The sequence below is a fragment of the Lithobates pipiens genome, unplaced genomic scaffold (genome assembly GCF_037356315.1).
Source record: "Lithobates pipiens isolate NorthernLeopardFrog02 unplaced genomic scaffold, aLitPip1_a1.2 Scaffold_16, whole genome shotgun sequence".
In the NCBI taxonomy this organism is placed as follows: domain Eukaryota; kingdom Metazoa; phylum Chordata; class Amphibia; order Anura; family Ranidae; genus Lithobates; species Lithobates pipiens.
This window is the reverse complement of record NW_027507748.1, coordinates 53,973,324-53,986,035: the sequence shown is the minus strand read 5'-3', so window position 1 is coordinate 53,986,035 and position 12,712 is coordinate 53,973,324. Positions and strand designations below refer to the sequence as shown.

General features: G+C 42.5%; 1 protein-coding gene across 2 annotated transcripts in view; it reads left to right on the top strand.

The window, feature by feature from the left end:
• TTC3 (tetratricopeptide repeat domain 3) overlaps positions 1–12,712 on the top strand; it is a 185,910-nt gene that overhangs the window by 78,413 nt on the left and 94,785 nt on the right. Inside the window, exons 15-16 of one of the 2 annotated variants that reach the window (XM_077479911.1) lie at positions 1–11; positions 2,072–2,191. The exon at positions 1–11 is cut by the window's left edge and continues 65 nt beyond it. In XM_077479911.1, coding sequence (XP_077336037.1) covers positions 1–11; positions 2,072–2,191 — 131 coding nt within the window. The remainder of the gene's footprint in view (positions 12–2,071; positions 2,192–12,712) is intronic. The other variant, XM_077479912.1, reaches the window with a different exon arrangement.

The following is a 12,712-nucleotide window of genomic DNA, read 5'->3' as shown; positions in this document are numbered from 1 at the left end:
CTCCACCAAAGGTACAAATATTTCTTATTTGATGTCCTACTTATTTTTATAATAAAAAGGACCATTGTAGTAAAAAAAAAAAATGAACCTGTTTTGTAATGATGGTGCTCACTCTGTGAGTTCCTTTTTTATTTAACACACCTTTTATTTTCTCCCTGCATTGTTCTTTGAATTTCCAAGGGAGGTGGGAGCTTAAACTGTGTTTTAAAGTTTTTGTGTTTTTGCAGAACGAACTGCATTAATCACCCTGTTGAATGAATTGGAATATTAACGAGACCCGTGGACTACTGTGTTGTTTGTTTTTTTTTTTTTTTTTTATATATATATTTTGCCCGTTTTATTATTTTACAGGGTTTAGATAGCGGCAATAGTTTGCACCGCGCTTTACAATGTGAAGGCATAACATTCAATGCAGGAGTCAGGACCCTGTGCTTTCAGTCTAAAGTTGTTTTAATTTTGTTGTCCCTGTGCAATGGATGATACTACATAAAGTTTTAGAGGAAAATTTTCATGTCAGTTTGTGCTGCTTGTTTTGGCACCATTTAGAGCCCTTTCACACTGAGGCGCTTGAAAACTGTCCATAAAATACTGAGTGCTTTTGAGGCACTTTTCAGGCGTTAGCAGTGAGGTTTTTTTTTTTTTTTTTTTGTTTAGGACACGTGACTCAAAAACTGCCTCAAGAACCAATTTGAGGTGCTTTTGAGTCACTTCCCTTTAATTTCAATGGATAGGATTTCTAACTGCTATAGCTAGCAGTTTCCCACATTTATTTCCAGATTCGTAGGAGCGTTTTTGGCAAACTTGTAACGCCGCTTTGTCTCTATAGTGTAGCAGATCCACAGTTTGCTTCCTAAGGGACAGCAGTTTCGGCTTCTAATGAGGCAACTGGTGTTTGTGTTTTGATTCTACTTTGTGTATCTTATGGAGGAGTTGGAGCAGTAATTGTTCTCTTTCTCTTTTGATGTGTGCGCCATGTTTAATTAGCACCCCACTTATTACAGTCTTATGAGCCTTCCATAAAATACCTGGGTCTCATTCATCCGTATTTTGCTGGCCAAAGACCAGTCCACTTTTTGCGATTCAGCACTGCGTCGCTTTAACTGACAATTGCGCGGTCATGCGACGGGGCTCCCAAACAAAATTGACGTCCTTTTTTTCCCACAAATAGAGCTTTCTTTTGGTGGTATTTGATCACCCCTGTGGTTTTTATTTTTTGCGCTATAAACAAAAATAGAGCGAAAATTTTGAAAAAATGCATTATTTTTTACTTTTTGTTAAAATAAATATCCCCCAAAAATATATAAAAAACACTTTTTTCCCCTCAGTTTAGGCCGTTACGTATTCTTCTACATATTTTTGGTAAAAAAAAATCTCAATAAGCGATTGATTGGTTTGCGCAAAAGTTATAGCGTTTACAAAATAGGGGATAGTTTTATGACCTTTTTAATCATTTTTTTTTTTTTTTTTTTTTTTTATAGTAATGGTGGCGATCAGCGATTTTTATTGTGACTGCAACATTATGGCGGACACAGTGGACATTTTTGACACATTTTGGGACCATTGTCATTTATACAGCAATCGCTGCTATATAAATGCAGTGATTCCTGTGTAAATGACACTGGCAGGGAAGGGGTTAACCACTGGGTGGCAGTGTAGGGGTTAAGTGTTCCTAGAGGTGTGTTACTAACTGTTGGGGGCTGGGCTTTCATCGCAATGGCAGGGCGGCATTAAAGATTTGACGTAACTACGCCAATATGCCTGCCCGTGCCATTCTGCCGGCGTACATCGGCGTGCGCTGGTCGGGAACTGGTTAAAAGTAATGCTTCAGCTCGTTCGTGATGTCAGTCATAACTACCGGTGTTTGCAGTAGACTTTCATTTAATCTCCAGAATTTAGATCTGGTGGTCAGGGTGGAGATGGATTGTAGCGCGTGGTGATAGGCGCATGGTCCGAGCATGTGATATTGCCTATCTCAGAGTTGTGGACTGCTTCTAGTTGACTGTATGGGACAGAAATCTATTCTCGTTCACTTTGTGTGGCGATGAGTAAAAAGTGTAATTTCTTTCCCCAGAGTGATGCAGTCTCCAGACATCCATCAGTTGAGCGTTGTGGAGATAACGGGTTATGCGTTTGTGGGTGCCCGAGCGTATGGAAGAGTTGCCCGATGAAGTGTCAGCCGAAGGGGCTAAAGGTATGTTAATGTCGCCCCCCAGAATCAGCTGACCCTCCCTTAATTCCATAAGTAGATTCAATGTACAGTGGAGAAAGGAGTCTTGTCGATCGTTGGAAGCATATACCGTAGCCAATGTCACCTTCGTGCCCCCGATTTGATTCTTTAATATACATATAGCGGCCCTCAGTGTCTACCAAGGTGTCACTACATGTCCATGGCTTTACCCCTGAAAGGAGTATAGACACTCCCTTGGATTTAGCCGCTACATTAGTGGCATGGTAGGAGAATGGGAAGTATCGGTTTCAAAGGCATTGAGGGCTGCCGGTCCTAAAGTGTGTTTCCTGAATAAAAGCTGCATCGGTGTGGGCCCTTTTTAAGATCATTCAACAGCATGCAGCGCTTTTCGGGTACATTTAAACCCTTTGCGTTCAGCAAGAAGATATTAATCGTGTCCATTGTCACCCAGTCTTAAGAGGGTCTAGGGGAGGTAAATATGCGCACCAGGGGAAATGGGAAAGAGGTTAGAGTAGACCGAGAGAGGTTTTGCCAATACAACCCCATCCCCCCCAGCTCGGTAACATGAATTAGACATCTACTCGAAAACATAAAAGTATATAACAAGAAGGAAAACAACAAAATCAAAAGAAAAAGTCATTACACCCGTAATATAGTATAAACTTATGTAACATGCACGCCCCTACACAATTCTATTAGCATTGGAAAAGGCGGTGATATTGGTGTCCACCAATATAATTTCCTGGTTCTCAGTATCCCCATCCCTGGAAGCCCAGGGACTGTAGTAACAGATGTTTCCCAGCAGTTAGTGTGACGAAAAGGGAGGTATAAATGAGGTTGACTTGACTGTTCCGTTGTGCGTAACTGAACATAGAAGACCAAGGCTCGTAAAATGCTATCCGGCCGTATCTCCAGCCAGCCCAATGTGAAGTGGAATCAAAGAAAAAAAAAAAAATGCCCCACCCCCTCAAGGTCGTGTCAGCATGTCCTGCACTCCCCCCCCCCCCTCTAGTGACCTCTCAGGTTCCAACTAGGCGTTTCAGTGTTCACAGTATTACTATGTTTCTTGCTAGCGATACATTGTAGCGGCTAGCCTGACGGATGAGTTACGTTGAAAACGGGATAATACTTTTTTGAATGAACTTTTATTGATTACAATCACCGGCATACTGGTAATAAAAGGACGTGTGACTGTGAGTTAATGATCGTCTGAGAAGAAGCTACACTATCTGAGCCAGCGAAACGCGTTAAGGTCACACCATTACGCAGGCCGTTCATTTTGCTTAGTGAGGAGTGTGTGGTGATCGAGGTGTAGCAAGCCTACTTTGAACTCATAAAATAGTAGCGGAGGATCTTTCAGCTACTATAAGGCGCTTGCCAAGGCTTTGGTTTGAGCATATACCAGTTAGTTTACAGTTTCTTTCCCGGCAGCACTGTGGAAATGAGGCCACCCGATAACACATAGCTGGGTTGTGGCTGTGTGGAATACAGATTGACTCTGAGGACATGTTGGAGCATCCTGACCAAACACTGTATGGAGCAGTAATGTATGGACTGACATCCAAAATTGTCTGAGAACTGTCTGATTTATATTGCTGCAGTGTGTGATCACTCTCTCTAAGCCATCTGTATCATTTAAAAGTGAATTTCAGTTGCTGTCAGGCTTATTGACATGAAATTAACCACCTGTTACCATTCAAAGGTGCCGTGGATGTATGGGTTAATCCCTTACTTTGAGACAGACTGATCTAAAGCTTGCAGGACCTCTAGAATGTGGCCTAGATGGGATAGGCTTGCCGAATATGAACTGCATTTTTCAATTGTATGCTGAAGGGGATTATTCAAATCTATACCTATTGCTATAAATTGCTGCTATTTGCTACTATTTGAGATTAGAAAATCATCAATTATACTATCTACCTCATCCTCGCTCCCCACCCTCCTTGCTTGATCGAATCTGTTGGTTAACCACTTAATGACAGATTGGACTATAGAACAATTGTTCTTTTAGTATTTACATTGCATTTGCGTATTAATAAATTTTTGGTTCCAATCGATTATAGCAACCTGTCCGGACCTGTGTTGTGTTTTGTGTTTGTTTTAGGTGTGTCCTGTGAGTCTTGTCTGTAGTAATCTAAGTTAAATTTGATTATGTGGGTTCTCCTTTTTATGAATTGCACTTTATTTCATTTATATCAATTTTGAATTTATTAAAAATGATTGCTTAAAATATCGAATTAAAATTGATCTATTTATTGTTTCCAACAGTAACCTCTTTGTAGCCCGATCCTGTCAGACTACTCTTTTTTTTTTTTTCTCTCTATATGCTAATGGCTTAACGGCAACAACGCCCCAAGCGCTGCAGCATCTGGAGCCAGTCAGGTACCTCGATGGGGTCTGTTTCCGTGAATGCAAACAGGGCAGGGAGAACAGAGGGGGTCCGAAGAGTAAAGGATTGTTGGGCTTTCTTAAATGTCACGGATATGGGGAAACCGCACCTCTAAGTGAGCCCAGAGTGTCTCGCAACTTCCAGCACTGGTTTCAGCAGGGCTCTCTGCTGTAAAGTCGCCCTCGATAAGCCAGGCATGATGCTGAGGACAGCCTCATCAAATTCAATGTCTCCCTTCTCCCATGCCTTTCTTAGGATCAGCTCCTTGTGTGTATACTGGTGAATTCGGCCTGTGCGGGTCTGCCGAGCGGGGTCCCAGAGCTTTATGCATCTGGTGGGAAGTGTGGATGCTGCGATGTCCTCCATCTCCGTGGCTTCTGGTAAAACTCTTCAGACTTGGGTTATTAAGCCTGCTGCGGTCTTAGATTTCCTCTAATTGGAGTTGCTGTGTGAGGACTGTAGTTGCCTGACTCATCTGTGATGCCTTAACCGCTGTCATCCGTCATTTGGGTGCGGCCACCGAGGACTCTCCAGACACCTTTCGGTCTGAAAGTGTTTGTATATCCTGCCGTACCACCGCTTTCTCTTTGTGATGTGTTGCCTATTGCCTCTATATCCCACCTTGTGGGGAGGGCCTGCAGCAGTGCCCTCAATTCTGCTTCGGCTCTCAGGGTCAGCGGTGTGCGAGGAGATTGTGTAGGTCCCTGAGAGTCTGGTCGTAACACCGCCGTAGTGGTACAGTCCATGTCTGGAGAAATTGAGAGTGGTAGTGAGGCATTTGAGTCCTGCGGCTGCCACTTGTTATGAGGGCCAGGCATAGTGGCATCCGCCATCTTGAGATCGGAGAGGCCCCGTGAGCGCTCAACAATTTCTGTATTTCTCCACTCGTGTGTGGTTTGAGAGATGCTTTCTGCTTGTGTTTTCCCCTCCGCTTCCTAACGGAGTACCGGGGAAAACTGGTATATATTAGCTGTATTAAAGCTGGTAAAGGACAGGTCGGACCGGGAGCTCCTCAGGTACACGTTCTTACTCAGTCATGTCCAGACCATGCCCCCCCCCCCCCCCCCCCCCCCCCCCCACCAGTTTTTTAAGACTGAGTACAAGTACTGATACTTTTCCTCAAGTACTTGTCGATACCGATACCTATTTTTAAAAAAAAAATTTTTTTTTATATTTACTTTTTACTATGTAACTATATAACTTTTTTTATAATTTTTACTTTTTTTTTTGGTGGAGAGCTGGGTTATTTAGGGTAGAGAGGTGGGGAGGGGAGTTATTGTTTAGAGGGGGGTTATTGTTTAGGGAGGAGGGGCCAGGAGCGAGGTTATTGTTGAGGGTGGAGAGGAGGGGGGTATTTGGGAACCCTATCACTACATCATCCAGCAGACCTGCCCTCCCCCCTCCAAGAATTTCTGTAGCAGCAAAGCCTGGCTCAGTGCAGGGCACATTGCTCACCAGGCAGGCAGATCTGTCACCCCGAGGAGGAGAGGCACGTCGCCGGGGGACACAAAAAAGGGAGCCGCCGTGGGCAGGGGGCGGAGCCGGGCTGGGTCCGTTGCAATGAAGGGAAATCCCCACTGACAGCTGAAATGTCATTCGTTGTTAAGGACACAGCAGCCCCGCTCCTTAACTAATGACTCCCTGCATTCTTTTGTATACATTTCATCTGTCAGAGGAGGAATTGCGCTTACAGATGAAAGAGCCGAACCTGAAGGTATCTGTTTCAGGTATCGTCACATTTGCACGAGTACCGATACTTGTGCAAATGCTTAGTATCGGCACCGATATCTGTATCGGCACCGATATCTGTATCGGTGCAACCCTACTGGTAACCATTAAATTGTCAAAGCATGAAATGTTGGGTATCTATTTACATTGGGTAACATAATCTTTCACATTATCTAAAAAAAATTGGGCTAATTTTTTACTATTTTTTTTTTGGAATTCATGAAAGTGTCTTTTTTTTTTAAATTTTTTTCCCCAAAAAATAAGTTTGAAAGAGCGCTGTGCAAATACCGTGTGGCGTAACATATTGCAACAATCACCATTTTTAATCTCTAGGGTCTCTGCTAAAAAATGTTTGGGGGTTCAAAGTAATTTTCTAGCAAAAAATACTGATTTTAACTTGTAAGCAACAAATGTCAGAAATAGGCGTAGTCATTAAAGAGTTAAAGATCTCTTAATAAAATTGTATTGATTATTTATTTATAGCTGAGATCTCTTTACTCTTGTAGGGGGCTACCACAGTTGGCTTCCTGTCCTCTAATCCAGCAGCAGGACCTAATATGACAACGACATAATTATTGTTAAACATAAAACCTTAATTTTCCTTGTTCATACTATTAAAGTGGAAATAAAGTAATTACTGTATTTACTGGCGTATAACACCCACTTTTTCACCATGAAAATCAGGTGCAAATAGTGTGTGCGTCTTATACGCCAACACTTCAATTTTCGCTTCCTTATAGGGGGTCCGGGTGAGCACCATCGGATTACATACAGTGAGAATCTCCTGTTTACTTGGCGGCCTCTGTAATAGGAAGTCCTGTCTTCTGAGCCACCATTGGACCACTGTTCTGTCTATTATAGGAGATGCTCACTGTATGTAATTTGTCGGCGCTCGCCAATGAAACTTCCCTCTTAAAATGAATGTGTGTGTTATATGCATGTGCGTATTATATGCTGATACATACGGGCAATTTATTTCACTTGTACCTACAGGTAAGCCTATAATAGGGTTTACACTGCGTGCAGCCGGTGATGTCACTGGCACATGCATTCTGAAGGAAGAGCATACCCATGCCATCCCTTCAGAGCTCTGTGCCCCGGTCCGTGACTCCCACATGCATGCAACCAGACGCCAGAGGACACAAACCCAGAAGGAAGACCGGGTGCCAATGGAAGCCCTGTCGGCAGTGACAGCGCACTGCTGGAGAGCTTCGTTCTAAGCAAAGTGTTTCATAATGTGCTAGTATGCAATACATACTAGCACATTATATTTTCTTACAGGGATTTTTTTTTTAAATGTAGTTTACTACTGCTTTAAAGGATTAACTGGAAGCAGAATAAATCAAAGGAGATTTTTCCTTTTAACCAGCTCCTTAGTTTTGTCTGTCTGCTGAACACATCTGGTCTAATGTGTTTCTTCACTTCAAGGTCATGAAGCCCACACTTCTGCTGTACATATCAAAAATGTCAAGAAGAAATGCTGGCTCTTATCTGAGTTGAAGCAAGTTAAACTGAGACAAATTGTTAAAAAAAAAAAAAAAAAAAAAAAAAAAAAAAGATACTAAGTGTGTGTGTGTGTGTGTGTGTGTGTTTTTTTTTTTTTTTTTTTCCATATATATATATATCTTTGGATTATATTTGCACTCCCCCATTTATCCCTTTTAGGCTGGGTACACACTGAAGTACAGAGCGGCTCACGGCAGGGTCCGTTGCATCCCTGTTCACGGTCCGATTTCAGTCTGAATTTTTGGCTGAATTCAGACCTGAAACAGACTAGAAACCGCACAGGACTCCTGTGCAGTTCACACCGGAGCTGCTCTGGAGATGTGTGAACAGGCTCCATAGAGAGCTGGTCACAATCTCCTGACATGCAAATTGGATGCAGGGGGGAACCCACATCCAATTCACAGCAATGTGAACCCAGCCATAAAGAGGAAGTAAATAACCACAACAAAACAATTTGGAATTCCATGAGCAGTTTGCCATGGATGATCTAGTATGCTCAACATAATAGGACACGATGGCCAACTTGCCTTACAAGTGATCCGCTGCAGAGCTGCGGTGTCATTGTTTCCCTAAGTCATGAACACTTCATCTTCTGCTATTCTTCCTCCTGATTCTACGGCCTCTTGACTGGCCGGGCCAAGATGATGCAACTTCTGCGCATAGGAATTGCTTTGACTCTGCACAGAACCATGCGGAAACTGTACACTGAAAGAGAAAAGAGAGTGTATTTTCTGTCATAAAAACTGTCAGTGGTTAAAAAATAAATTAAACAAGGTACAGACATTTAACTGTTGTGCCAGAAATTGAGTTCTCTTACCATCCTTTTTGACATGCAGTTTTGAATTTGTAAATGGTGTCAGCCCTGCCTACTTCATTTTTGATGGATTACAAAGAACAGGGACCTCTCTTATCCCAAACTCTCCCCACCTCCCTTCCTGCTCATCTCTATATCCCCCCCCTCCATGTGCACGAGTAGAGAACAATGAAAGTTATCAGCTCACAAGGTTTCTGGCAAAATCAGTAGGTATTTTTTTTGCACTTGGATAGATATAACAAAATGCTTTTAGCCCTTGTTCACATTGAACTCCGCTTTGAAATTGTGTGAGTTAATCTGAAATCGCATGATTTTAAAGCCGCATTGCAGTTTGACTTTGGGAGCGACTTGAATGGCATCTGTTCAGCTTCATACACAGATGTCTATTAAAGTCGCCAAAAGTAGTGCAGGAGCTACTTTTGGAAATCGGTGTGGCGCTGCAAAGTTTTTTGTATTTCTTTTTCTTTGCAAAGGAGATTGCAAATGCAGTCCGTGCTTTGCGGGTGCAGTGAACAGGCCCGTGCACAGTCCGTACTTGGTTACAGACCTACTATTATTGGCTGGAGGAAGTATTCATTGAACTACAAATGCACCGACCTCACTGCTCATGTAGTCTATTGAGATCTACTATTCTTCCTGTCATGGTGGCAGACAGGACTTCAAAAATCCTTGAGTGGATATGAGAATGGATAATGCGGTTGTGCAGGTGAAGTCACACACAACCATGAAAAAAAAAATACAGGATGCTTCGGGGAGAAGTAGCCTGTGATTTAGGCAAGGGGGAGTGTTTTTTTTTTTTGGTCAGGCATTGGGGAATAGAACTGTTTCACCCTAAATATGGGTGTAATGTGAAACACTGCAATAAACATAGACTTGGACATTAACATGTTACTAAACCCAGGACCCTGCAGTCACCCTATCTGGTTTCCCACAGTACACAGAACATGGAAATGCAATTATTTTAGTAACTTTAAACTGCTAAATACCTTTTCTCATCGGCAGTATATAGCAGTTTCTTCTCAGTGTCTGGATGAAGCTTGTAGGAGGCGTTTTAATTCTCCCATGTTTGTCCTACGAGGATGCAGGACCCCTGAGCCTCTGTCTGGACAGTGCTGATTGGCCCTATGCTAATCACATGCACTATCCCAAGAAAAAGGAAAAACTTTCTAGCAATACACACCAAACTGAGCATGTGCAGCTTGTCCCCAAGGCTCAGCTCTATCAGCAGATTGATTGTGGACTGTGGAATAAGGGAAGAATCAGAGAAGATGGGATCAAATAGCCGTTTTGCACAATGCAGAGGAATAACCCGTTAGTTTCCACAGTGAGCTTGCTTTGCTGCATATATTACACTGATTTTACTGTTGTAGGTTTAGTAACACTTTAAGTATGTGTAGATGCAAAATTACTAATGGGTGACTGTAAATAACCTACTTGTGGATCAGTGGGGAGATCTGTCAGTGTGCAGCAAAGGCTCAAGCGGAAATATTTTTCGAATCCTTTCTAAGTTTTAAACCTCTAATAATACAGGCAGTATTTGGAGGTGATGGTGTATATGTATAGATATATACATCACTTTTTATTTTATTAGTGCTGTAAAGACATGACACTGAATGTAGCACTGAAAGTATGAACGTTTCCATTACATTTGAATAAGCGCTTTGAATGCAATGCAAATGGTTGGCTTTGTTTTCATGCTGTGTTGAAACACAACATTGGCATTGGTTCAAGGATTTTTTACTGTACAATTGGGGGAGAGGCAGGCTTGAGTTGAAAAAATGTTTGCCAGGCGTGTTATGGTCGTGGTTGGATTTGTCAAGACATTCCTGTAGGAAGGCTATTTGTAGGAGGAGAGGCTGGTCTTGAAGGCAGCTGTGTGTTCAGATACAGGCAGCCATGGTGAAGAGGGCCTGCATGTGGGTGCTTGTTGTGTTTTTGGATCTTCTCTTAATGATTGGGTTGGTATTGAGGCGGGAGCCAAGTGACGTTGGAATCGACAGCAGATTGGTATGTATATGCTGTCTGTTCAGCCATGTAGATTGGTATGCTATTATTTCAGACATGGTTTTTATTTTTTTTTATTTTTAGGATAGTTAAGTCCTCAATGCAGGTATATGTAAACCCAACAATACACTTCTTTGTTTCTTTTAGTCTGTTAATATACCATTGAATGTGTTTTTGTTGAAACTGTTCAATAGGTGCAAAAAATACCTGTTGATCCTGCCAGACATCCAGTGAGATTGCAAAAGCTTGTGCTGCACTGAAATCTCAAACAGAGTTACCCTTCCCAGTTCACCTCTGTAGCCCCAACACATTTCCTTTCTTAGGGTGACAACATTGCTGCTCCGTAGATAGTACGGTGAATGAGTGTTTTTAGCCTAGGACAGCAAGTGTTACTAGCAGGATCACCAAGTGAAAGTAAAAGAAAAATACAGTGGGAGTAGAAAATGCCTCCAGTGTCAGTGTCCCATCATTGGTTTTAATGGGAGGTATAGTGCCCCATTGCTGGTGTCAGTAGGGGGAATGGTGCCATATCATTGGTATCAGTTGGAGGAATAGTGCCCCAAGAGCCGGATAAAGGCAAGCAAAGGGCCGCAGTTTTGGAGAACACTGCTCTCAGCCATTGCGGCCTACTTATTGGTTTTGAGGTCAGACGTGTAACAGGCAATCGCATTGCCTTATCGCTCTTTACTGGGCTATGGCCTCTAATACCCGGAAGGCCTGGAGTATATACCATGTTTATATATAGTTCAGTGTTTTGCTGAACTATACATAAAATGCTTGCGGTCACCCCCATGAACAATGCAATTTATCATGTCTGTGAAGCTCTTTGGCTTGCGTGTTTTGTATCTTTTTTTTTTTTTTCTAGTTTTTTGTTTACTATGTGTTTCACGCAGTGGAGGATCCACAACTATTGTCATAACCTTTGTAATCTCTTTTGTGGAATATTTTTTTTTTTTTTTTTTTTTTTTTTAAATATTGAAATTGACAAATAATGCAGCCACCACTTTTAGGCAATATGTACATTTTACTCTTGGGTTTGGCTGCACGAAGGCTAAAGCTACCAAGGTACTTTTTGCTTATGGTGGGTATTACTTGGTCAGATCTCCCACCAAATTTTATGTCTGTGACTTCAAAATTAAGTGATCTGTTCCTCTGCAGAAGGAGTACTAGCCTGATGAAAGGCGCCTTTCTTTCAAAATGGGATACCCAATGTATCTAAAATTTCTATTGTAACAGAAATACACAGTTAGACACCACCAGTAGGCTTTGCGAAGACTATGACAGTTGGTCAGTGATTCTTCTAGGGGAATAACTTGGCACTGCAGTCACAAAGAGATGCCAGTCTGTCCTTTTTTTATTTATTTATTTATTTATTTTTTTAAAGATAGGTTTGTCATGTTTTGAGACCCCTTTCACACTGGGGTGTTTTTCAGGCGCTTTAGCGTTAAAAAAAGCGCCTGTAAAGCGCTTGAAAGAAGCCTCATCTGCAGTCCCAATGTGAAAGCCCGAGTGCTTTAAGAGCCCTTTCACAATGTCAGCGCCCGAAAAACGCTTGTAAAGCGATGCTTAAACTAGCAGCGCTTTACCAGCGTTTTTCGAGCATTATTGGGGCTCTTTTAACCCCTGCTAGTGGCCAAATAAAGGGTTAAAAGCGCCCACAAAACGCTGCTGCCAATAGCGTTTTTCAGGCGCTTCCCATTGATTTCAATGGGAAGGGGCGCTTTAGGAGCGTTGTATTCACCGTTCCAAAAGCGCTGCAAAGAAGCTGCTTGCAGGACTTTTTTTGACGCCCTGCCAGCACAGCGCCTCAGTGTGAAAGCACTCGGGCTTTTACATTGGGATTGCAGCTTCTTTCAGGCGCTTTTTTTAACGCTAAAGCGCCTGAAAAACGCCCCAGTGTGAAAGGGATCTCGGTGTGAAAGCACTCGGGCTTTTACATTGGGATTGCAGTTGCGGCTTCTTTCAGGTGCTTTTTTTAACGCTAAAGCGCATGAAAAACGCCTGAAAAACGCCCCAGTGTGAAAGGGGTCTGAGAGCTGATCCTGCATCTGTGGAATAAATGCACATTGTGCCAATTCCTGAG